The sequence below is a fragment of the Oenanthe melanoleuca genome, chromosome 2 (assembly GCF_029582105.1).
Source record: "Oenanthe melanoleuca isolate GR-GAL-2019-014 chromosome 2, OMel1.0, whole genome shotgun sequence".
Lineage (NCBI taxonomy): Eukaryota > Metazoa > Chordata > Aves > Passeriformes > Muscicapidae > Oenanthe > Oenanthe melanoleuca.
Window position 1 is genome coordinate 22,652,751 of NC_079335.1, and position 26,372 is coordinate 22,679,122.

Here is a 26,372-nt window from a genome sequence, read left to right on the forward strand (position 1 = left end):
CTACATTGGTCATGCTCCCAGCTCCTTCCTGGGAAGTACTTCATCTCCCAGGCTACATTACTTTAGCAGCACTCTTTCCTACAGCTCTGTGAGAGTCAGCCCTTTCAGTCCACACAGACAGTCACACTTCTGAAATACACTTCAAATAACAGGGATGGGTCACGTCACACTGATCTGAAAGGTGACAAGTAACTTCCATTAGTGTGGAAGCACCACTTGAGAAAATTATGCTTTATTATGGTTAATCAAACAGGAACAAAATATGTGTGCCAACATAATATTTAAATACAGACCATATATTCTGGTTGTTAATCACAATGCTGGCTTCTGAACATTTTGATTCTGTGCCTGTGTATACCACAGGCCATTTGACCTTCTTCAAGTCCCTTTGTCTCCTTACTATTAATGAAAGTACAATGTGTTTATCTTCATGCTTACAACTCAAACACAGCCAAACAGGTTTTTATTTGAACTTCTCCAAATCAATTCACCTTGGGAACAAAACAATTTAGCTTAGAAGGGAGATTTCTGAAGAAGTTGTTTATATATAAACTAAAAATAGTGATTTCAGATGGAGCATCCAGCTCAGGCTCTAGTTAAGCACAGCTTATATATACGACACTCTAATAGCCTATCTATGGACAAAGCCAATTTCTGCAGATTCATCACCACCCTATTACTCATTATTTCACTTTAAATGAAACTCCTGCTTGAGACATCAACAAAAATAATTTGCTCAGCGCAAATGCACTTGTTGCAAATGGCTGTTAAATGCTACGTTTCCTCCTACTGCAATCAGTATTCCACTACTTCTGAGGATCACATGTATTCTGTATTTCTGCCTAAGTATCTAGTATGCTTTTGAAAGCATCCCCCAGGGCTGAGCTAATCAAGGAAACAACATACATACAGAGAACTGTCATTATCAGAGGGTCAAACACTAATGCAGTCTGTACTCAAGAGACTGCAAATTATACTTCAATGTGAGCAGGAGAAATCATGTTCCCAAATCACTGAATAGTGTCATGTAACCTATGAATAAAATTACTAGTCCTGAAAATATTATAGATAGCAATTTATTACCATCTTGTAAGCATAAACTGAAGATAACCAAACAAGCCGTTCAAAGAACAGCCTCCGGTAATTCTCTCATGCTTCCTACAATACCAATTGCAAAGCGACTTGAATGTGGACCAAATCACTTGCTCATGACTTGTGCATCCTCTCTCAAATGCAGGAGCACAGAGGGCATCTTTATGACTCAGAGTCAAGTAGGGTCTTATATGAGGCCTCAAATAAGCTTGTCCATCTCAAACACAACATTTATGTTAAAAATCACAGTCTGTCGTATCTATTCAGAAGACAAAGGAGCACTTCTCCATAACTAGACAAGAGTTCTTTGTTCAGCTGTTGAGCCTTACTAAAGCCTGCAACTCTTTGCCATAAGCAAGATATTTAAATTGCTCAATGGCAAAAGTCAATTTGGTGAGAAAATGTAATTAATAAATGCCATCCATGTGCCTCTGCTTGACATTTCATAAGACAACTCTTCATAAAGAGCAGTGCAAAAGGAGAGCTCTGCAAACAACTGGCTCCTCTGCAGGCTCTTCCCCAAGCTCAGGAAGCCCTGCCAAAATGCCACGATCCCCACCAAGGATGGCAGGCAGCTCTCCCCCACAGAGGAATTAGATCATGGCTGTGTGTTTGACAAGGAACTTCTCATAACTTGCACCTCTACTAGTCAAGAAGTTAGGCTTTTATCTCGTCATCCTGAGATTACACTTAATTTAGGACTATAGAAACTTAGATGCACCAAACCTCCAAGCAAATTTCAGACTTACTCCACACTCTCCAAAGTCCATCATCTTTATTCCATTACCTGCAGTAACTGTCTCAAACCTACCACAGAGGTGTTATCTGCCCAAGAACCATAATCCTAGCACCCAACTTCAAACCCTAAAATATTTGTCCTGACTTGTTCCTGAAGATGATGCTCTCATTTACTTCCTTGATAAGGATCTAGGAAAAAATGCAGAGAAAATACCTGTGTACTTTAGGCTCAATACTAAGTCAGTTCCAATGCAGACCTCAGGGCTAAGACATTAAAAAGAGGAACTTTAGTGCTTGATCTTGGATCAAGATTCATCTGCTCTTTAATTTTTAAACGATAATCTAACCTTAGAGGGAAACTCATTTCCAGAAAGTGGCTCCTGAGAACATCCATCTAAGGGGTGGCTGTAATACCCAAGACTGGTGGCAAACCCTAGAGCTCCCCAGAATTTCCAGTGCATGGTGGTGCAGGCAGTTGTTGGATGGCAGAGCCCAGAACTTCAGTAAGAGCAAGGGAAGCAGCCATGGCACATTCCATGTGTTGCCAAACCACAAAAAGCAACAGATGAACATTTATTAATTCCACAGTGAAAAAGTACATATGAATTGGAGGTGGGTAAAAATAAATCAAGACTGAAAAGACTTCCTCCTCTCTTTGGAACTTATTTGACAAAGCAAATTTAATGCACATAGAAAGAAACACACAGTCTATAAATCTAAATACCAGCTATCTCTTCAGCCCTTCTTTTCCTGTAATTACTATCTCTGAAGTCTAACCGCCTTTTTTAAAAAAACATCCCTCCTCTCCAACACACTATAAATTTTCCAAATTCCAAAACCAAAGTAACCATTAGAAACCAATGTAGGAAAATTACAGCATTGTGCTTCTGAAATATTAAATACTTCTGAAAAATATACCAAATATTACCCTTGGAGGTCTTTCAATGATTATATTTATGCCAACAACTCAGCAGCCAGATGCTTACGCAAGAAACCAAAAGACCACTCAGGTGATGCCCCAAAGCTCTGTTTCACTGGAAGTCCCAAATCCAGCCCCACACGCATGTATTGATGATGTGAAGCAACCTCCAGACTCCAGAAGCCTCCCTGGGAGAGATGGACTTAGCCTTCTGTGAGAAGAGCAGCACAGTAACACTGCAGTATGCAGCACAACCTGCTAGCCAGCAAAGTTTCTCAGTGTGCACTTGGGCATGCAGAGAGGATCAGACTGTCACACGAGCTCTGGAAAACCATTCGTCCCACTCTGCAAACTAGAACGAAACGGAAAGGTTTAGCAGCCTCTTCCGAATGGGAGCTGACAACTACAGCTGGATACTTGGCACTGCTCTCTGCTGCTATTAAAATCAGCAAAAGCTGGCTCCCAGCATCATCAGGACTGGGCTCAAGGGCTCAACCTTTTAAAAGGCGCATCAGGCCTCTCACTCATTGAGTTTTCCTTTTCTTTCCAGCAGTTTCATGTCAGTGTCCTTCCCTCTCCTTTAATCAAAACAAGAAACTTTCAAGGTAGCTAGAAAGCACATTTTCTGCCATTCAGCCAAGTCTGGGCCAATCCCCTGTGTCCTTCCAGACCCACAGAGGTTACCAGAGCCCACTGTAACCTGATGTCTCACTGCACACTGTGCTGATGGCAGCAAACCCTCACAAGCCCCAGCTGCAATCCACCAGCCTGGGTGTGGGTGACGCTTGCCACCATGTGCAGGCTGGCAGGAGCAGGCTGGGCTCCTCTCAGCCTCTCCATCACAGCCCTGTCCTGAAGCAGCTGCTCCCTGGGGAAGCTGCCATGGCACAACAGAGCGCAGCTGCGGTGTGACAGCCCACGGCACACAGAGCACACACCCAGCACCCACAATCCACCCCCGTGGGCTCAGTGGCAGGTCTCACTTCCACACTGCTAAAATCTCCTTGGCACACCCAATAAAACTGTTTGTTGGTTACGTGGACCCAACACAGGGAAGTCATTGCTTTAAAAAACCAAATCTGCTGCAGCTTCCCCCTCCTCTGCTCAAAAGACTCATGGATAATTTACTTCATCAAAAATTGTATTTTTACCTTATGGTTTTGCCTGAATAATGATAATAGTAGAATCTAAAAACACAAAGAAATTTAGAGCTAAATCCATTTGACAGTAGTCTGGAGAGCTGGGAGGGTTTTTTAAGCATCCATATAGAATTCCTCTTACGACAAGGACAGACTTCTTCAGAGAAGACAGATTTGGCATCTGTCTTTTCCCAGAGACTGGTCTACAAAATCCTGTCTTAAGGGACCATAAAGCTGCTGCCAGGCACAGTTAAAGGAAAAAGAAGGGAGGTGAAAGAAAAGGAAAAAGACCAACCTCCTTTCACTTTTCCAGTCCCTGAACTTTCTGGCAGCAGTAAGGGCGCTGCAGCAGAGCCAGGCAGGCTCCCCCCGCTGCCCCCTGAACCACACCGCCCCAACAACCCACCTCACACTGCCACGGTGTGTTCATCCTACGGCAAAAACCCATCAAACTTAATACTTCACTAATTACTGTGGCAGTTTAATAGTACTCTGCCGGAGAACTTCGTACTAACAGCGTTTCTATAAAATTAAAGTATATTGTACCTCATTAGCCAAGGGTGTTTCCACAGCACAGTTATACTTAGTGGAAACAAGGGTCTGTGCTCTACCCAACCGGTTTTTAATCCGTCTTTAAGAAAGTGTTTTGCAGTTGTATCCTTAGAAACCCATAATGATGAGCCAGATTTCACGAAGGCTATGACTTGGCTAATTCACACAACAGCTAGAGAACTTGAAAAATTAACCCAAGCTAGTGACATTATTTAGTTCAGTGAAGCGGCTCATTTTAATTGGATTAAATTGTCATGGGTTTTTTTTTAATTTCATACTGAAACCTCAATTTATCATTTCCTAACATTTGCCCAAACACTGCATCAGTGTCATTTGCATACGCTTCCCTCACGACAGTCTCAGATCCACCGACGGCAAAGACCAAAACCCTCCGGCCGCTCCTCGCCGGCTCCTGCCACGAAAGGGTGGGAGGTTCGCCGGAGAGAGGCTTTCCCAGGGGTACAAATCCCGGCAACAGAGCTAATTGCATTAAGCACAGGGCCCGGTTAGCGAATACACTGGTGGCGCGGAAAAAGTGTAAACAGCAGCATTATCCCGAGCACCTCGGCAATTCCGAGGGGAAGGGCCGGCCGGGTCCGCGGCAGGCTCGGCACCGGGGCTGGCGGTGCAAGCGGCGCTGCCGCCTCAGCGCCCGCGAAGCCGGGGACGCGGCGATCTCCTCGGGCGGCCGGTCGCACACGGGGCGGCCCGGGACGGAAGCAAGTCCCGCTCCCGGACACAGCCCCGCTGCCGGACCCGGCCCCGCTGCTCAACCCAGCCCCGGCCCCGCGCCGCGGCCCCTCGGGCGCCGGCCAGCCGCCCCTCCTCCGGAGAGACAGGGAGAGAGGCACCGGGGGGGCTCTGGGGCCGGCTGGCGGCTGGGTCCTTGCGGCAAACTTCGGCCGAGCTTCGCCGGAGGGCGGCAGGGTGCTCCGCTCCGGCAGGGTGGTCCTCTCGGCTTCGTGGGGCTGTTTGGGGTTTTGGATATTTCTGTTCGTTAGGGTTGAGTGGGGGGCTTCTCTCTTTCTTTCGTTACGGAACGGTGCCGGCCGTTTGCAGACCGCTCAGCTATCAACAGATGCCCCCGAGCCAGCCCGGTACCCGGCGGACGGCGATGCCCCGCGCTCGGCTGCCGGAGCCGAGGCTGCCGCCCGCGTCCCGTCCCGTCCCGTCCCCTCTGCCCCGCACTCACCGGCTGCCCGGAGGCGCAGGCCACGAAGCTGACGGTGAGCGCCAGCCACACGCCCCGCATTATTCCCGCGGAGCCGGCGCGGCGCCGCCGGGGGCCGGGCACAAAGGAGAAAGCGGGGGCCGGCGGCGCTGGGCAGCGCCCGGGGGCGCGGGGCAGGGCCGGTGGCGCCCCGGGTCCGGCCCGCCGCGCTCCGTCCGCGGGCTCGGCGCTGCGCTCCGGCGCTGCCCGGCGGGCCCGGTGCTCGCGGGCTGCAGGCTGCTCGCTGCCGGCTCCGCCGCCCTCCCTCCGCCCCGAGTGCGCGGCGGCGGCGCCGCGGCTCCCAGTTAAACCCCGCAGAAATTCCTGCAGGATTACAACACAGATTGGCAGCTCCCCCAGCCAGTGGAAAGAAGCAGCGCGCCGCCACCGCCGGCTCTCGCCCCTCGCAAATTCAAGCAACTTTCCCCCCCTCCCTTCTCCTCCTCTCCTCCTCCTCCTCCGCCTTGGTCTCCCCTCTCTCGTCCTCCCCCCCAGTGGAAAACATGAGCAGCGCCGCGGACGGACCGGGAGCAGGCTGGCCCCGTACAAAATCGGGGACGTGGAAAGGCTCCCCTTCGCCAGGGAAATGCGGGCGGGTGTTCGCAGCAGCGCTGCGCTGCCGGGGCTCGCTCCGCTGCTCCGCGCCGCCCTCCCGCCAGCCTCGCTGGAGCTGCAAGGGTCGGCAAAAAAGCAAAATGGACGGGTCAAAAATCACGGGAAGAGGGGCTATCCCGAAAATGCCAGCTCATCGTGAATCCCCACTTAGCTTTTTGCCTCAGAATTTATTTCTTTAGACTTTTCGCCCTCAACAAGTAGAAACTTTTAAGGGTGAGGGGCGGCAAAGTAAGAGGGGCTGCCATTTGTAGCTAATTACATGGATCCAGAAGCTATGTCTTTAAAATAAATATTTCAGGAATTGACAGCACCAAGAATGTGTGCTCCAGAAGGCAAAACAAGAAGTCTTGCTACAACTAGTCCGTGGTATTTCTCAACTGGGAAAAATTGTGCTTTTGCGGTGCTTAGGAGCCTCAGCCCGATCCGCTTGCACATTGCCAGCATGTTTCCACCCCTGAACGTGTACATACATGACATCAGTCATTGGACATGGGAAAGGAGCAATAACCAGGAAAGCAAAATATATCAGTCTCGCTTGCAAACTACGACTGCTGATTTCTGTCAGAAGGTAGCAAACAGCGTTTTATAGCCTGAATTAAATGGTCACAAGGACCATAATGGTCTCTTTTGTTTGAGCAAAATCTATCCCTGTCAGAGGTCCCGGGCCCCGGAGAGGGTAAAAGAAGCCCAGGGAGATGTTTTTCCCAGGCAGATGTTTTTCCATGCCCTTCACTTTGCTTACCCTGTGCTCTGTGAAGGACTTTGGCCAACGGGTTGTGTTGAGATCCCCACCGCCTCCAGTTCCCGATCTGCTTGCCTTCCTATCAAAACAGGCATGCCATGTAAGAAAATAAAACAATCTGGCAGAAGCAATCTCTCACCCCACTCATCACTTTCCCAGGCAAACACATCCCTGGCGATCCCTGTGGCTGAGCCTGTGCTGGGCAGTGGCACTGGGAATGGCTGGGAATGGACCCTTCTCCTCCGAGGGGAGACTGGCCGTGCTTGGATTGCTCTTGCTGTGTGCGACCCACTCCCAGGAACATGATACCTCTCGACTGTTACCACACTTGCTATTTCTAGACCCACCTTCCGGACATGCCATGTCATTGATTTTTAGGCTGCGTTCCCCACTGAAATCCTACCAGATTTTCAGTGGTCTGCTCCCTCTTGGTGTCACACACACAGATTGTTTAATGTGTTCAGTATATTAAACAGATTGTTTAATGCAATCTTTCTCCTTCAAAGTATGCTGCAGTATCCTCTTCCTTTGTAGGCAGCCAGATTTCAATTTAACTAAGCAACAATTTCAGCTCTCTTTGATGTGGATGAGTGAAATACAGTGAAGCAAAGGGACTAAAACTCCGTTTGGGCAGAATCTGTATGAGCCCACATAGGCATGGGGGTCTTACAGGCAGCCCAGTCTGCAGGGAGGGGAGAGATGAGGAGTTGCAAGGATTGCAACTTGCCCCCAGTCAAGGGGGAAACCAGAAAAAGCATTCCTTAACATTAGGAAAACAGAACACCACATTAGAAACAAATAACATAAAAGAGCAAATGGGAAGACAAAGATGCTGCATATGGGAAGCATCCTAAGGGTCGTCAGACACCAAGGGGCAGATGATTTACTACATGAGGGTGTTTTTTTTAAGCATTCTTTAACATTCTTAGCGTTCTTTAACAGGCGTGTCTTTTAATTTGTCAGGTAAGCTTAGCTTTACTTTCGTTTTACACTGCATGGTTACCAGGGTTTAACATACTTGCAGAATCTATCAAAGGTCAAAATACCATCTGCAACAAGCAAAGAGAAGGCCTTCCTCAGGCAAAGATGATGGCAACAAATGGGCTCCTCGTGGACCACCAGTGTACTTATGGGCAGTGCCCTTGAAGGATCTGGGGCTGAGACCTGCAAATCCTCCAGATCCTTAAGCCTCTGTGGGGACGATATCTGATGCCAAACATGAAGATAGACACACACACTAATGCTAGAAGGAGCAGAACTAAAGACCAGAAGCCAGACAGATCATTTGAAAAGACAGAAATTACCATGAGGATTAAAAAAAGAAAACAAATAACCCTTGTAGTTCACAGAAATAATAAAATATTGTCCTGTGTCCCACTTACTTCCTCCCCACTCTCCTGAGGCTCCTGTCTGGAAGCACTGTACAGCATTAAGAGCATTTCCATGTGTGGTCCCATGGACAAGCAGCTGCAGGCCTGTCAGGCAGTGTTCACTGTGCTGCCTTTGTGTCACCCTGGGTCCCCCCAGCACTCCAGAGGACACCAGCCACCCAATCACCACACCAACATTGGGTCAAACCAGGCAGGAGTGGGATTCAGGTGAGATTAAGAGACAAACTTCACCAAATGCAATTTTCTTTTTTTTTTCAAAATATGTTGTGTGCTGGAAGGTTGCAAGAGGATCTCAAGTGTGCTTATCAACAGAAGACCCAAATGTCCACCAAATTTGAAAATTCAGTTTTGAGTCTCTCCTTAGGGGAGAGTTAGTGGAATTTTAGGAAAGAGTCATGGTTAGAAATACATGGCAACTATTCAAAAAGCAAGTTGGGAAATCTTGGGAATAAGTTTCCAGCCTATGGCTGTCAAGGCACCGTTGAGGATAAAAGTGCATCACAATTTTTTGATTGCTTCCCAAGCATTCATTTTTGCATGGCCAATCCTGCAGGTGACTTGCACCACCAGCAGGGCTAAGGAAAGATATCTGCATGGGGAGGAGAGTTCCTAATCATGCCATTTCTCCATATTTGTTCAGTAATACAAGTCATGGTTGAGAAGGCTTGACCCAAAACACAACCCTGAGCCTCACTCCACAGTGGGTGACAAGGTGGTGTTGGCCACAGCTGATGGTTATGTTAATGAGTGATGGTTGTATTTGTGCCCAGGATGGGATAGCCTTGGCATCACATTCAAAGATCATAAGAGGTGGCAAATTTTCTCAAATTACTTATTCAAAGGGAGACAGAACCTGTGAAAAGAAAAAATACAGCTGACGTTAAATCTGTTTGAAGCCACACTGACAATGACCTGAAAAAAAACTTGGTACAATGTGTTGGTAGGACAGTTTAAAGAGATTTATTACTACATCCCCAAACTCCCAAATTTTATGCTTCTAATTTAAAAACAATAGAACTGCTCATCTCTTCTATAAAAATGTCTGCAATATTTTTAAGTGCAGTTGTGTTCTGTAACATAATCTGAATTCAGGGATGTAGTAAAATGGGACTGGTACTCATGGGGCTATTGAACCACAGGAGAGGTGCCAGCAATTTTTGGTAACACATCAATGAATAATTTTTTCTGCATCAGTTTGTAACAGTGTAATTACATGAACATGCATCCTTCCTCAACAGGCTGTTGTTCTAAAGGGTAGCTCTTCTGAGCATCTCCAGAATACCCTGGGACATGTTTGCTTCTCTTTGATCCTGAGGCCTCTTTTGCTATGCAGTTTCTGAATCGTAGATGCATGCAGGTTATTTAATTTTTATTGTATCTGTAGTTTTGTTCTGGTTAGATATGAAGTACAAAACATGTCTGCACAAAACCAGGCATCCCTGATAGCTGAAGCAACAGGGCAGCAGGAGCTAAGGGCATTGCTGAGCAACCAGTGCTTGTTGTGTCTGCTGTGGCACCACTGGGACCACACAGCTGGACTATATGGGGTTTTTAATGATGGGGTTTATAGGAATGCAGCAGAAACTCTGGGCATGGCTGCAACAACTGACAACAGAAACATGCAGCTGACAAAACTTGATTTTGTTCATTTTTCATGGACAAGTATAGCGGTAGGGAGATGTAATAAGAAGATAAAAGGATGGCATTAAAGGCAGAGCACGAGCAGCAGCCTCCTATGAGATGGTGAAACAGTCCAAAAAGTTGCCTGCAAAGGGGGCTGGTTTGTGTTTGTCACTGTGCAGCAAAAGGAGTGTCCATGCAAAGAGACTGAGACGTGCACCCAGGCTGGGGGCTTTGCTCTGGTGAGGGATGCAGGGGGGATGTGCAGGGCAGCAGGGGGATCTGGAATCATTTGGGCTCATTGGATCAGCCAGCTTTCCAGGAGAGTTACTTCCAGAAAGTCCCAACCCCTTCCTAGAGGGGAAAATCTGAACCAGTCTTTCATCCAGATTCAAAGATGGCCTTTACACCTGGCATTGAAGTCCAGCTTTGGCAGCATCCTGAAGCAGGGCTCATCCTCTGCTATTCAGCAGCTCTTTGAATCTTTTAAAAAACATGCCCCAAGTGCCTTGATGATTTAAGAACCTATTTTCCAGGGGAGATGCCTACTAAGAACTATAAGTAAAGTGAATGACACAATGCTGACAGCTAGAACTACCAAAAAATTATGAAACTTGGCCAAAACCCACTTTTGTTCTGGGTACAAAAGCTTTGTCTTTGGATGTTAACTGTCAGTGTCACTTTGTGCTGGCCTCCTGAACAGGGTGAAATTTACCACTCTGACAATTCCAGCCAAGGCTATTGCTCTTTTTTTTTTTTTTTTTTTATTTAGGACAAAATGTACCTTTAAAATAGAAAAGGTATTTCGTTATCTCTGAATGTTCCATTTAGAGCCATGGCTCAATATTTGCCTGAGATATTTGCATACCTGAAAGTGTCTCATATGTGATGATCTCTGCAAATGAAATGCATTGTTGATTTAGTTTATTATCCCAAAAGATGATATCATGGTTAAGGTTTGTATGCAGTACATCAGGAGAAAAATACAGAAAGGTTGAATTGAAATAGATTTTAATACTGCAAGGTATACTGCTCAAGTTAATGAAAGTCAGACATACATTTGGCTGCTGTTGCTAACTGAATAATACAAGTAATAACAGAAGTATCTATTCAATTCCTGATGAACATGAGTAATTTCCATTATCTTAAAATGTGTGGGAGTTATGAATTAGAGGTGCAATGATTGCCCAACACTTTTTCATTATTATATCTTGTTGTCAGTTGCTTATACATTTGCCAAAGTTTAATGCATCAAGCTGAAATCTCCTATACTGGGTATCAACCTCTAGCTGACTTCGTTCGTTTAATTTTGTTTATGTTTTGCAAGTTTTATCAAGAATGGTGCATCTGTTTCCAAGAGCAAGGTTAGGAGAAAGTATGTTATTTTGTCTGTGGTAGTACAAATTCCCTCCAAAATTTCCCTGAGAAGATGTTTTATCTCTATGCATGGAAGGAAAGCCCAAAAATTTGGCAAAAGAAGTCAACCAAACACCAGAAATTTTCTTTTCAACACATTTGGGCAATTATTCCCAGCTTTGGACCATGTCTGTGCTTTACTGTCTTTGCAGTTTGTACATGCTCAGTAGAGGCTTGCTAAATTCTCACTTCTAAAAATCCTATCTAGGCCAGACATGTTCCAGCTCAGAGCCATAGAAATCTTTCTGTGCTTACTTGGTCTCCAAATAAAAGGGCTGTAGAATTCCCCTTGGCACTTGTGAGACAAGGTCTGCTGTGTGTGCCTGTGCAGCAAGGGAAAAGACAGAGGAATTTGGTTTACTCATGGAGGAATAAAGAGAGGTCAGTGGTTGTAGGAGTTGGAGACAGAAGAAGAAAGAAGAAAGAAGAAAGAAGAAAGAAAGAAGAAAGGAGGAGGAGGAGGAGAAGGATGAGGAGGAGGAGGAGGAGGAGAAAAGGAGGAGGAGAAGAACAAGAACAAAAACAAAAACACAAGAAAGAAGGAGGAGAAGAAGAAGAAAGAAGAAGGAGAATGAGGAGAAGAAGGAGACATTGGCACAGAGGGGCAAATGTCAGGACATCAGGCCATGATAGGTGATACCCATGAGGGCAGCAAGAGAGGAAAGCAGGACTGTGCAGTGGCTGGGGTGGCTGAGAGAAGAAGGGGAAGGATACAGTCCTGACCAAGACAAAATTATAACTTCCATAATTGAATAACTGCATTCTCCTCCAGACCTTGAAATTACACTGCCAGAAGTAAGGCACCATCTTTCCTGTCAGCAAATAGCAAAGGGAAAATGTCAGTCAGCCCCAATGCCCTGCATTGGCTGATCAGTATAAATAATTGGCTTTTTTAGTGAGAGATGATGATGTCAGTAAGATCCATGCTGCAGTAAGATCCATGCAGTACTTTGTTGTAGAAATTTAAAGCTATGGAGACAGTGACACAGATGACTATAATTAAGGATGGTATCATTCATCATTAGTTGCAAGGACAGCCTTAATTTTGATTTTTCTCAACTTCAAGCACTTTGTTTTGTAGCTTAAATGTTTCTATAGCAAAAATTTTCTTCATGTTGTTCTTAATATATAATGCCAAATGTATCCCACTTAACTAACTTTTGTTGTCTGGCCCTGGAAATCTGCACCCATATGAGTAATGGTTGCACACATGAAAAAAATCACCTGAATTAGCTGACACCTCTTATCACCTCCTAACTTATGGGAATAAGCAGATCCTGAAGTACTTGCCCATTTAATTCACTGAACATGCTAAACTTAGTCCAGATTTGTGTGTAATTAATGAAAGTCTTTTTAAAACAGTATCTACTACTCTTGCCTGCTTGTACTTCAATGTTCAGATATGAATATATTTTAAATAAACATATATTCCAACAGCAAGCATCTGTCTATGTCAAACCTTATCACAGCTATCTGGGTTTTTTGCATTTCTCTTTCTCAGTTGGTGTTGCTTTTACTTTTTACCTTCTTAGGACGGAACTGGATTCAGAGCCAAAAGAATGAAATAAAAATGTGTCCAGGTTGTGCATGTTTCAGCATATTTATTCAATTTCAGGATATACATCCTGTGAGCATCAAAACAAATTAGTCTACAGTACAAGGAGAGTCTATGGTCTGGCTGTTTTCATGAGAAAATGCAGCTGGACTCTTCGTGCTAGAGAAAAAGCTTCATTTTCCTGCAGCAAGCTTTTATTTTTTGAGTCTAATTGCAAACTCCTCAGGTATGTAGAAAAAGAACTGCTTATTAGGGGTGAAATGAAATAATAACCACTGTCCCTCAAAGCTTGTAGAACAGTTTCCAAAGGAAGCCTGGTACCCAGTGAGAAAAGCTGCTGCCATGAGATGGTGTGGTGGGGGTTTCCCCTGGCTGGAGTATCCCTCATTTTGGGGTTCCTAAATCAAAGGGTAGTTAGTACACACGTTCTCAGTAATGACCAGCTTTCTAAGACAGTACAATGGCAATTATGTAGGGCTGCAAGCAAAGGATAGATTCTGAATGAGAGAAAATGAGTTCAAAGCGTGTGATTAAATAGTGGTAGTCTTAAGGTCTTAATTCTCATCTCCTGCTATGTGGAGTAACTAATTTGTAGTCAGTGAAGCTACAGAGATGTAAAACAGCATTGGAGGAGAATCAGGCCATTGTACTCTGCAAAACTCACTGATAAGACATTAATTACTAAAGAGAAAATGCCATCAAAGTATTTTAAATGCTTTGCAGAATTCAGGAGACAAACTCATTAAATGCTATGTCATACAGGGAATTAGTTCCAAATTTGTGAATGTGAAGAAGGCAAATGCTGCACTACAGATAAATGAATGTCGTCTTGAAAGGCTTCTTCAGAAGACCACTTGCTTTTGGAGCAGGAGCCAACCCCACACATTATATCCAGAGATGTGAAACAATTCCAGATAAAATAAATCACCCTGAACCTTGGTCCATCTCACATACTGAATGCCAGCCAACTGCAGTTGTTTAAGGTTTGCAGAAGTTCACTGGACTCTGTTTCCTGCCCAGCCTGTCTCCCCTTCCTCCCCTCCACTCATAGCTCTCATCTTAGGTCAAGCAAATCTTGGAAGCAGAAAAATTAAACACCAGTCAGACAGCAACATGTGCGGTCTTTCTAGCTGAACACCCAGTTAAAGTGCAAGAAATCTCTAGGGAAAATCCCACCTCCAGGGAGATGATAAAATCTTTGGTAAAATTTTCATTTGATCTCTCAAGGGCAACATTTTGTGCTCATCCCCAGATCGTTTTTCAGACCCTAATTGCTGAGATAGGGTGACCAAGAATTTGAAGATTCTGATGTCTTTTTGAACAAAAGCCCTGAGCAGTTAACCCTCGATTAAATCCACTGTGGAGGAGATGAAGAGCAGGAAGAAGGAGCAGCAGAGGAGTTATTGAAATGGCCATGTCACAGGGGACAGTGCTGTGAGCTTCACCCACCATGTGCTGTATCCTGCTGGCAGACCCTGGAAGCTGAGGTTCTCAGTCCAACATCATGGCTGTCTTCAAGGCACGTTTTTCCCCTACTCTGTTTGTTCCAGCCATGGGCAAAAGCCCTATGGCAAGATGCTGGGAGTGAGGCTTCTCAGGGCTGGGTTCCACATCTGGCTGTGTGATGCAACAAGAGAAGCAGGACAAGAAGTTTTACTTGTCACATGAGACAGGGGCAAGGTGAAGATGCCATGGTAATATGTCCCTAATACATGATCTGTGTGCAACACTGTCCTGGGATCTGATGGGGTGACTACATTCTTGTCATGAGATCTGTGTGGAGGACAGAGCCCTCTGAATGTCCCTTATATCCAGCTCTTTCTTGTCACTGTTGTTGAAAGCCAGCCACTCAAAGCAGAAGGTTCACACTCTGCCATTGGCGTCATTATGTACTGATCACACTTTGCACTGGTGGCAGGAGCTCAAAAGGATTATTCACAGTCCCTTGAGCTGCCAGGGAGGCTGTCCACTGCAGAGCAGCAGGAGTGCTTCCCTGGCTCACAGGAAGGTGTGTCTGCCAGGACAGCAATGTCCTCAGCTGAGGGCTGTGTCTGCCAGGACAGCAGTGACCTCAGCTGCAGGACGTGCCTTGTTATCGCCATCCAGTCCTGGGCACCTGCAGCTCAGATTTCTGGGTGACATGAAGCATAGCAGGTATATAGCTGTGGTCAAAGAGGCCATGAGAACAGTTTCACTCCTCAAAACAGAGATCACTTGTGCATTGGCCAGACTGCTCTGATTATGTCTCTCAGTGGATGGTGCCACTGCCTCACAGACATAATTTCCATCCTGAGTGGCACAGTGGAACTGTGCCTTATCCCTTGAACTTTGGGATGGATGCTGTTCTGCTGCCAGATAGTTCAGACTTCTCCTACCCCATGTAATCTTTGGGTTTCTATGGTTTGGCTGTACTTGATTTGGAGCATTGCAGCTGTCAGTCCTGTGGTATAATTCCAGGCAGTAGTGCAGATGCTCAAGGAGGTCAAGTCTGACCCAGTGGGTGTAACCTCAGAGGCTCACAGGCAGAGCCCCTTGAGGTGCAAAGCCTTAGACACAATTGACCTGAAGAGTGTCCAGCTGCACAGTTTGAAGCAGGTAGAGGTTTTGGTTGTCCTGTTTCAATGGTGGTGGTAGCTGTGAGCACCCTGGTGCCAGACAGTGCTGCTCACTGAGGCAGCATGTGGCCAGACTGGCTGACTGCACATATTTGAGACCATGGTGGGAAAGGAAATGTGTGCCACTGGCTGGAGAGATGTACAGCATGAGGTCCTTCAATGAAGTAGCCACTGTCTTCATGGAGCATGGCTTCAACAGGCTGGCCCTGTAGTCTGTGATTTCCTGAGGCAACAAAAACATGTGGTCCTGGATCAGGGTAGAGCCCAGAGAGCCCTGAACTGGAGAAACCACCTAGTGATTCTGGGAGGGACCAGAAGCTGGCATATATCAAAGGTCAGGAAAAGGCATAGATACATTAAGCCACAATGGGCTTAATTTAACAAGTGGATGAATTGCCAGCACTGCCTGGAGCAGCCAATCATCACCCTAACATAAGCTCCAAGGCTAGCCAGGAGAGTGTGCTTATCCAACAACAGGTCACAGATCAAGGAGACATAGTAAAAAGAGTGTAATTTTTTGTGAGTGATATATTTTGAAAATATTGGTGTATTGGTATATTTCACCAAATCTACGTGGAACCTATTTTAATAGTAAATAAAAATACTAAATTGAAGAAAATCTTAGAGATATTCTTTATTGTTTTTGCAAAGGTATCTTTTCAAAACAGGCCAAAAAGTGTATTAATAGTATGGAATAAAAAAGAATTAAAAGAGCAAAAGTCAAAGTCATGGCTGTGCTGCTGCAGTGTCTCATCACTGGGCATCAGATTGCTGGAACTGTGTCCGTTCCAGTGTTTTGTTAAAACACTGCATTGGGAACAGTAATTAAACAGATTCTTATGATGGTTTTCAACACATGCCAGCTGGCTCCCAGCCAATGTCGAAGCAGAAACATTGTGGAAACTCATGGTCAATGATGACTTTGATCTTTGAAGGGCTTTGTAGTGGTGGAAGGAAGTGGGAGGATAGGAGGGAGAAGGATGCAAGCAGTAGGGAGAAAAAAGACTAATGTGCATTGGACTGGGAATTATCACCTGAACAAAGGTAGTGAGTGCTTTCTTCTTTTCCCTCTTTCTTTACGTGGGGTAGAAGGCACAGTCACAAACTTTATGGTAAAGACTCATGTTTGTAAATGGCAGCCCATATGAGCAACAGAAGTCCCTTGAATATTCCCACATGTGTCATTGGGATTGCTCTGTGCCTTCCTCTGCACTCTGGCTTGCAGTGGCAGGCTCTGCCAGCACATTGCTTTGCAGTGGACTGCAGAGTGCTGGAATCCTTCAGCACAGGATCCAGAACACAGATGAGGAAGAGCTCTTCTGCAGCCAAGAAAATCATAAACACACATGCTATTCAAATTATTTGCTTAGACATTGCCTGAAATGCTACAACAGCTCTTTAGGCACAGGGAAGATCATTGCTGCTGTCCCACAAGCTTCACTTTACAAGGTTTAGATGTTTCATGAATGAGGAGCAGGGATAATGGACAGCCACATCTGGGATGAACAAGCACAGAGGGATGTTTCTAAAGTTCCAACCAGTTAGTTGAAATTTGGTATGACTTTCTCATGTTAACAGCAATAGGCTTGAAGAAGGAGAATCATATTGTCCTTTTAAATCCTTAGAGACTTACAGAGGTAGAGGATGTTGCTGATTTTCACATGTAATGCCAGCTGTGACTTGGTCAGAAATTAGCCCATGTTCTCAGCCTGTGCTGGAGGGCTCTGAATAGTGGTGTGGTCTCTAAAGTAAACCTCACTTCTGAGATCACAGGTGCTTTCACTCTATTGTTCTAGGAAATTCTTTACAGAAGTAGGATTTGCTTGACAGTACAAGAGGCAGTGCTTCTGCAGAACCCCAGGAAAGCTGGAAAAAATGGCAAATATCTTCACATTGAAAAAAAAATACCTATTTGCCTTCCAAATTCTTCACTAATGTTAGACAGTGACACTTAAGATTTCTCTTTCTTTCTTGTTTTCTGTAGTGAACAACATTTTAAATTCATTAAATCCCAACTCGGGAAGGACACATTTAGCAGCCGCAGGGTTTTGGTGCAACTCCTAAGAATTTCAAAGAATAAAGTCCTTAATGAGTCCTCCTGTGCTTTTACACACACAAAAGATGCTGTCAGTGAGAATAACCTTTATTTTAGTTCAAGGGCTCTAGCAGATAACTCAGTTAAGTAACTAACCTTGCATCAGCTGAGCTCCTAAAGACGTCAATAATCATTTATGTGCACTCCTCACCTGCTTTAATTGCAAGATGAGGCAACTGAGCATGAACTCTGGTGGGAGCATTTTAAACTAAAGCATTTCCTCCAGAACTGAATGACAGTAGTTCAGTTTTGTATCCGAGTCATAAGAAAACAATAAGCTGGAAAAGATAACCCTGTTGTTTACAGGATAATGTCTGGCCCCACTGCGAGGAGACCTTGAACTGGAATGAAAGTACAAACAAACTGAGAATCATTCTTGCCTTTTATATCAACCAGGTCCTCTGTGCAGACATTTAATTGACTTACAAATTACTAATAGCAAAGGAATTTATGTAAACCAGTTATAACACAATTTAAGTGTTATAGTGCAAGATGTGTCTCATCCACTTAATTAAAAACCTATTAATTAGTGTATCTTTGGTGTTTATACAATCATATTGCAAATTTTTTCATGTAGTATACCTTGAACTGACTGCAGAAACAACCATGGCATTGAATGCCCCAGCAATAAGCAGAAGTACAAATGCCATGCCCAGGACAAAATATCCTGGTAATTACATCCACCATGAACTCTTAGGTAAGATATTTTTCTGTGTGCTTCTCCAATGTGCCTCACATAACTTGAGCATCCTTGCCTTCTGAATTTGTGTATTGAGGCAGGCTTGCAGAGATGTGAAAAAGGAGGGCAGCAGGGACTGAGGTGCTTCCTCAACAAATGGAGCATGGACCCACTTGGTCTCCCTGTTGGCTTTCAGGAAAGAGACCTGTAATCACAGCAGAGCCAACTAAAATGCTCAGCCTCTTGGTCATTATCTCAGTGCTATGACAAAATCTTTGTTTAAAATCTGGGAATAAAGAGCAGCTCTAGCTGCTGCAGTAGGAAGGACTGAAGCAGGTCAGCAGCCACTGCTGGAGAAGCAGCCTCTTCCTACAGGGCTCCAGCTCCTCCGACTCCCAGGGCAGCAGCCATGGCTGTGCCAGGCCCCTGACATGGCACAAAACCCCTGAAATTTGCCCACCCCACAAGGAGCAGGAGCCAGCCCTGTAGCACAACCAAAGGAGTAGCTCAGAGTAACTTCCAGAGGATGCATGGGTGCCTGTGTCTGTCCCAGGACACTGCTCCCAGCACTGGGAGGAGCTGCTGGAGCTGCAGGGCTGCACTGGACTTCTGGCCACCTGCATTTTTTCCTGGATTTTTCCCAGGTGAGTAGACATTTCTCCATCCATGGCTGATTTTCTACACAAGCTGTGGTTTTGCTAAGTGAAGATAGTAAGGCAGAGAATCTTGGTTGGGAGCAAGGCCTTGATTTACTGCAAGTGTAAAGAAAGGGAAACAAGGCCAGATAATAATTTGTGCACCTCTGCCAGTGAAGCCACTCTCACACCAGCCAGCCCTGGGGACACAGGGCAGGAGGGGCTTGTAGCTGTGGGGAAGTGCAGGCACAGCTGTGCTGTCCACAGGCAGCTGTGTCCCTGTGGGAAGGTGTCCATGGCATGGGCAGGGGAGTGACAGCCACACCTGGCTTAAAATTGCCTTGGTGTGAGACCTCAGCCCAGGCTGGGAGCTCTGACCTGGGACTGCTGTGCCAGGAGCACCGACCATGAGGCTGAACCTCCAGCAGCTCAGCTGCAGGTGGAAGGAGAAGGAGGGGAACACTTTCCACTGCACAGGAAGAAACAAGGACAGCTCACTGAAGGCTGGGAGGCTGTCCTGTAGCAGGAGCAATGTGTCTGCAGCTTTGTGTTTTGTGGGAAGTCACAATATGAATGGCTCAGTACTCACATCTGCATCCCAGTGGAGAGCTAGACAAAGCCCAGGAAGAGCAGCATTTCTTGATGAGCCTTCCTTCCTTAGTAAAGGATTATTTTCCAAAATACTTGATGAATCTGGAGTCACTGTTTTCCTTGGTAAACCGGGTTGCTGCTACCCTTATTTTTCTGGACTGCTGCTCTGCCCATGTGATAAATGAAAGGGGATTCCTAAGAGAGCTTTAGTCACAGTTTAAACAGACTTAGCTTTTTCAGTGGAGTGTGATGGCTCACAAAAAGTTGCTCCTCCCTTAATGAGCCCCTGGGGATCCAGTTGTGTCTTTTTTCAAGATCTGTGATGCACATATGTATCTATATGGCATCCTCCCAAATCCTTTCAAAGATAAAATGTGAGATGAACATCTGGTTTGCACTATTACAGTCCTTATTAAACACTAATTTCTTCTTCAGAAAAGCACCATCTGCCACAGCTCAAGCCCTTGTTTTCTAACATGGATTTTTCTTCAGAAGTACACAATGAAATAAATCTTCACCAGTTATAGTCTCCTGAAATTTCCTGGGATGAAAAAGCACAGTGACAGTAGTAGACTCCAAAAGTTGATTTGTTTCAAAAATTCCTACATTCTTATTTAACTTGGTAAGAAACCATATTATCAAGGATAGTAGGTCCACTTCACAATATGAAGAGTACATTTAAATGTTTTGATAAATCTCTTGCTGAAGGATTTGATACTTTTTCAGCAACTTAGAGCACTGCATCTTCAAGCCTTAATAGTCAAGGTGCAGATTTAGATAAAATCTCTCTTGTTTCTCACAAAATTTCTGGAGAAGAGAAACAGCTTGCTATAGATATTAGAAAGTTAATTTTCATGCCAGTTCAGTTTGTCTTTATGACCCCTGTTCTTCAGCCCAGCAGTATCAAGAAAACCAGAGAGGAGAACACCTCTGAGCCATCCATCATCTGCTGCCTCGTTCAGAGGCAACAGGATTCCCTGCATTTCCTGTGGTTCTGAGTCTCTCAAGTCTTTTACATGACATTGGAAGATTCACCTCACTCTGCTCAGGAGCTTGAGAGTCTAAAAGGATTATAGTCTCCTGGGCTCTTAGGCCCTTATTCTTGCCCATTACTAAGGCAAATCTAAATAAATGCTATTAAGAGGCTAAATTCAATTTGCTGTCTCTGGTGTTCTGGTATCTCACCAGTGAGAGGCTTTGTGCATGTCACTGTGCCCATGGAACACCATGTAATCATATCCTCACAGGGCTTTGTGAAGTGCTGAGTGCCAATGGGACATGACTCCAACCTCTGCAGGCAGTCCTGCCTGGAGGAGATGAAGCTGAATGAGCACATTTAGATTGATTTCAACCCTGCTCAGGTACTGGCAGCTGAAGATATTTGTTCAGAAAGAGCTACTGCCAGGATCAGTGTTGGAGTTTTAAATGGGAAAGGAGAAAGACCAAGGAGGACTCAGTCCCTCCACCTGCAGATGGCTGAGATCTGACTTGATGAGGCCAGGCAAGCCCCTGTAGGGAGTTTTCTTCAAACATGATACTATGGGTCCTTTCTCTCTGAAGAAACCCCCAAATTTGCTGAATGGACAGTGTCAATGGCAGGCCAGAGTGTGGCTGGACTCCACAAATGCCTCCCAATGATGCTTTTCCTCACATGAACATCCAGGAGCAGCTTCCTGCACCCCCAGATGACAAAATGCAGCTACTCTTGTATTTGCAAATTCTTGCTGCATTTTGTAATCCACAGGTTTTGTGTGGTTCATGGTGCAGCCCAATATGAGCACAGCCATGGAGACTGGATCATGGAGTGTACTGGAGTTTATGGTCACAGCAGCAACAAAAAGGAATTAAGAAAAGTAATCTCATCATGATACAGCTTCGTGGTGAAACTGTTAAAGGGTATTCTACATACTACAAAATCCACATTTTTCTAGTCTGGACCTGCTCTTTGAAGATTATTAGAAAACTGTACCAAGTAGTGACTATGCAAGGGATGAGGGGTGTACCTTTTTGATGTAAATCTGAAATTGATCCCAAATTTGCTGCTCATAAAAGTGGTCCAAGAAAAACCCTTGGGAGGTATAAACAGTGTAGGGATTTTCATCAGTTATGACCTGTTGGGTGGAGGTTCACATCTGCTTGACAGTAAATTTTACAAAAGTGAGGGATTAACAGGTAGGAACTGATTATAAAGAGTGGGCAAGCACCATGTGGAGTCAGAAATGCCTGCTCACACCATGGTGAACATGGGGAGGGCACAAGTGCTGGCATGCTGATTTAAGGGAAACTGTACCTTTCCCTGCAGATCTGTATCTGATCCAAAATCTGTACACCTGAGGAGAGGGAAAGGTTCAGCCTCCCATGGAAATTGACATCAGCAAGAAGGGTTCAAGGGAGACCCAGGCATGGCCACAGCTTTATTGGTGAAGAAAGACCTTTTCTTAGTGGATTCTGGATTTCATTGTTGATCCAGCTTAAATAGTCCTCCCTTGTCCTCTGGTACCAGACCCTGAGGTAAGGTTCAAGAGAGCAGCTGAACCACTGCATCTCTCCTGTTGGACACTCCTCTGCCTCTGGTGCTGCCCCTTCACCACCACACTGGTGCAGAGCAGTTTCAGAAGCTTTGTAATTATCTCAACAGGAAATGGGGTCACAATCACAGTGGGTTCAGTGCACTGATATCTTGTCCAGCTGTGCCTATTGCATAAAAATCCTCCTGTTGTTCCTCCAGTGATACACCTTTGCCAAACAGCCAAGGGTCTCAGTGTACCTGCTGCTAAATCTGAAACACAGGTGAGTGGGAAGATTTGCTGCAGAATCACAGGAGATCTGGTTTTTGAGGGTGGCACTGTAAGAGCAGCCCAGGGCAGGCAGGCTGCTGCTCTGCCCATCACCCAGCTGGGTTCTTTGGAGGAAGGGAGGTCAGAGGTGGGGGTCGCCTCTGTGTCGCCCTCCAGGTCAAGGATCAATCCTGTGGCATTACTTGAAAAACAGAAGAGCAAATGTGTAACCTCAGCAATGTCACCAAAATTCCTTTTGACCATTAAACAAAACCAAAGAGCCATCCAGAGCCACTGGAGTTGCTGCAGCCTGAGAATTACCTATGCAACCTTGCTGTATGGTTGCTTCCAGCTGATGGATATCCACTGCAGTTTTATGAACCCCAAGTGTGAAAAATCCAATACAGACTCAAATTCCTCAGGACTTACTTCACAGCAATTTTAATTTTAAGTGGCTCTTGCACACAGGCAGACTTTGAATGAGAAGCATATGTCCAAATCCAATACCTGTTGTCCAGCACATGCATAGGACAATGAGATGCAAAACAACAAATTCTAAATGTGTGACCTGAGTTGGTTGTGTGAGCCACTTCCATGCACTGAGCTGGGAGTTTACAGGAGCTTACTGCACTGAATAATTCCAGCAGGGTACGAGGAGTTTCATCCCATTGCCTGAGGGAGGTTTGATTACTCTGTGCTGCATGTTGCAATCCTCAATCAAAACGTTTCACTGTGTTCAGTTCACAGGATGGGAACATCTGGCAATTTACAGCAGAACGTCTTGTAGCATTTAATGCCTGAGTATCTCTTTCCTACAACCTATTTTCATTTTACTGAACAGAGTCCCAATTTCCTGAATTTTTAAACAGTCTTGCTAACATAATCAAATTACCCTGATTCCTCGGCAACGATTTCTAAAAGTCATAAAAGCACTGTTCTGGCTTTGCAGTGAATCCCTATTACATGTAGAAGATTTTGTAAACACTTTAAATAGAATGCTTTTAAATCAATCAGATGAGTAAACAGTGTTTGGTTTTGACTATTCAATGTATTTGAGCCACAAGCATTTTTTCAAGTGAGTGGCTATGGGAGTTTGTAATGCAACACAAAGCAAACACTGAGAATATAAAATCACACTTGTTCAAACAGGATTAGAGAGTTTATTCTAGCAGAGTTTCCAAGGATTTCAAAGAGAAAATAGCAATTTTTTTTTTTTTTTTTTTTTTTTTTTTTTTTTTTTTTTTTTGCTTAGAGAGGTGGAAAATATGTGATGCCTGGTCAGTGACTGTACTTGGTAGAATCCCAGAATACCATGCAGTGGTTCTTGCTGGGTAGCAGGGCAGAGATGCCATTCATTTTTTAGTTTCCCAGCCTTCTGCATTTCTCTCCAGTTCTGCCTTTGCTCAGCAATTGCTTTCATTGTATTTCGTTTACATGAACTGGAAGCCAGAAAAGATCTAAAAGCCTATTTCTGGCATGCAGGCAGCAGCTGCTGAAAATAGGAACTACTCCATGTGTCTCCATGTATGCTTTTTGCAGGCCCTAGGTGAGACATGGTGGTAAGAAAGGGAGGAGTTTCCTTGACCTGGGGTATGGGTACAGTGCCTCAGCCCTTGCTTGGGCTCTTGCTGCTCTGCCCACACCACTGTACCTCTCCCTGCATCCCTCCCCTCTCACCATCCCTCCCTGTGCCTCCTGCAAAAGGCTCCAGGTATCTTTTGCCAGTACTTCCCAGTAAAACATCCTAACAGTGCTGGAAACATCCAAAAGCATGGAGTGGGCATTATCCCTCTTGAAGCTGTGTTGGACTGCAGGGTGCCTGGCCATCCCCTCTCCCAGAGCTTTCCTCCCCAAGGCAGAGCACATCAGGGTGATATCAGAGCTTCAGAGGAAATGACTGCAAATGACTGACCCATTCAAAATATTAGGCAGCACAGAAAGGTCTCTGCAGACTCCCCTAGAAGTATTTCCTAGGTACTGCATTCCAATTTTTCGTGATAGTAAAGTGGAGCTATGTGAATCCTTTGTCCTGCATGGTGGTTAGCAGGTCAGCTTGTGAGCCCCCACCCATTTCTTCAGAGGCACTTCTTATTTGTAAGCAGACACTGAATTGCTTGAACACATGATTTGTAGAGTATGGGTTGTGCACAACCACACAAATTTTTTGTTTGTTTTTGAGGTTTTTGGTCGTGTTTTTTTTGGTTTGGTTTGGTTTGGTTTTTTTTTCAGCCACTCACTCTTCAGAACTTGCTTTATGCAATTGGCAATTTAAGTGACACAGTGCAATTTCTCATCCTGGATTAGATGGCTGAAGTATTTTAAAGAGAAGAGGTGAGAACAAAAAACAATGCCATTCTGCTGCAAAGACACATTTCTTCTACAGCTCATCAACAACTTCCATGGAATTTTTGTAGGCATGAACAGTGGTCCAAATACTGGTCAAAATGTCAGTAAGAAAATTCCACTGTACTCACGGTATTAAACAAATATACTAAAAATGTAGATTTTTTTTACCAACTGACCTCATGTATCTGCATACACACCCACATTTGTACAGGGACATGTGTGGATGCAAAACCAGAAAAAAAAAAAAAAACCTTGTTCAAATAACATATATACAAACTGTTTCTAGGCACTTACTGTAAAAATACACAATTTTACAATCCCTCTGCAAAGTTTGAGGAAATGTTTAGTGTTACCCATTATTGTGCAGAATCTCTAAATGCTGCCTTGATTTAGCACTCTCTTAGCAGTCCAAAATCCTTGTCAAAAAAGGTTAGAGAGCTGAATATTTATTGTCAATTTCTTTAAGTTGATGTTCAGAGTCAAATAATATTTAGCCACTGCAGTGGTACCTAATTATTTCTGCTTTTGTTCAGGACATGGGAGTGCTCTAAAGAGCCTGGGTAATATAAGTGAAAATTTATGAGTCATTTTCATTATCAGAAGTTCTGATATAAGATAAAACCAGCTATTCCACATGGGTATTTCCAAAAGAGGGGTGATGGCCATCCCAGACATTTTGGTACTGCCCTATGCTCTGCCTCTCTCGTGTTCCACAGATCTTCATGCTGTGGGCTGAGCAGCTCCAGTGCCCCAGGATTTTGAGGCTGTGGGAAAGCAAAGCATCCTTCTTGCAAGTCCTCTCTACATCAGCAGATTCCAGGGCTAACAAAAAGTGCAGGTTAGGGTTCCTTTTCACCTCGTTGATGATTAATGCTCACTTCCTTTGACCAAAGTAGGAAGAATGGGCTTAAAATAGGGAAAGTGGAATATTTAGATTCTGAAGAGTTATCAAATATATTTGTCACATGGTGGGAGAATTTCCCCATACAGCTTGCAAGATGATATTGCAAAAAGATTACTTATAAGGGTAATATTAGGCAATAGTCATATTTTTAGCAACATTTTAAGTAATTTAGCATCTGGAAATGAGGAGAGAGGATCACTCCCAAGTGATTCACACTGTAGAATCTGCTTTGTAGGCCAGAGTTTGGGATGCTCTCTGCTATCAGTAGTTATTTCTGCAACAGGCTGCAGTGTGATACCATGAATCATTCAGCATCAGTGTTTAGTGCTTTCCCAACAGCCTGTACCCATGTCAGATCTTTCTTAGATCAACCAAAGCTTGCACAGTAGGATCTTCAGACATGAGACTACCTCAACCTAGAAAATAACCTTGTCCACAGATCTAATGGTGAAGAGTTCCTTAACTTTTTTCTCAGCTGTGTGGCATTTCTTTGACACTGGGGGGACATGAGAAAGTCTATGGCCCTAACCAAAGGTAATGGAGTGAATAAAATGGGAGCAGTTCTCCTGCTGGAATACCTCTTACAGTTTTTCAATCCCTTTCTTCGTTATTCTTTATTTAGGTGAAATATAAAGTAACGAAAGAATTACTGAGCACTTTGAAAACAAATTTCAAAACTTTATAACCAGCTGATATAGTTGGCTGTTTACAAAATACTGAAGCAATGAGATTCTTATTGCA

General features: G+C 44.6%; 1 protein-coding gene across 1 annotated transcript in view; it reads right to left on the reverse strand.

Moving 5' to 3' along the window:
- SDC2 (syndecan 2) overlaps positions 1 to 5,923 on the reverse strand; it is a 59,716-nt gene extending 53,793 nt beyond the window's left edge. Inside the window, exon 1 of the mRNA XM_056483801.1 lies at positions 5,633 to 5,923. Within this exon, the coding sequence (XP_056339776.1) occupies positions 5,633 to 5,692 (60 nt within the window). The 5' untranslated portion in view covers positions 5,693 to 5,923. The remainder of the gene's footprint in view (positions 1 to 5,632) is intronic.
- Between the last annotated feature and the right edge of the window lie 20,449 nt (positions 5,924 to 26,372).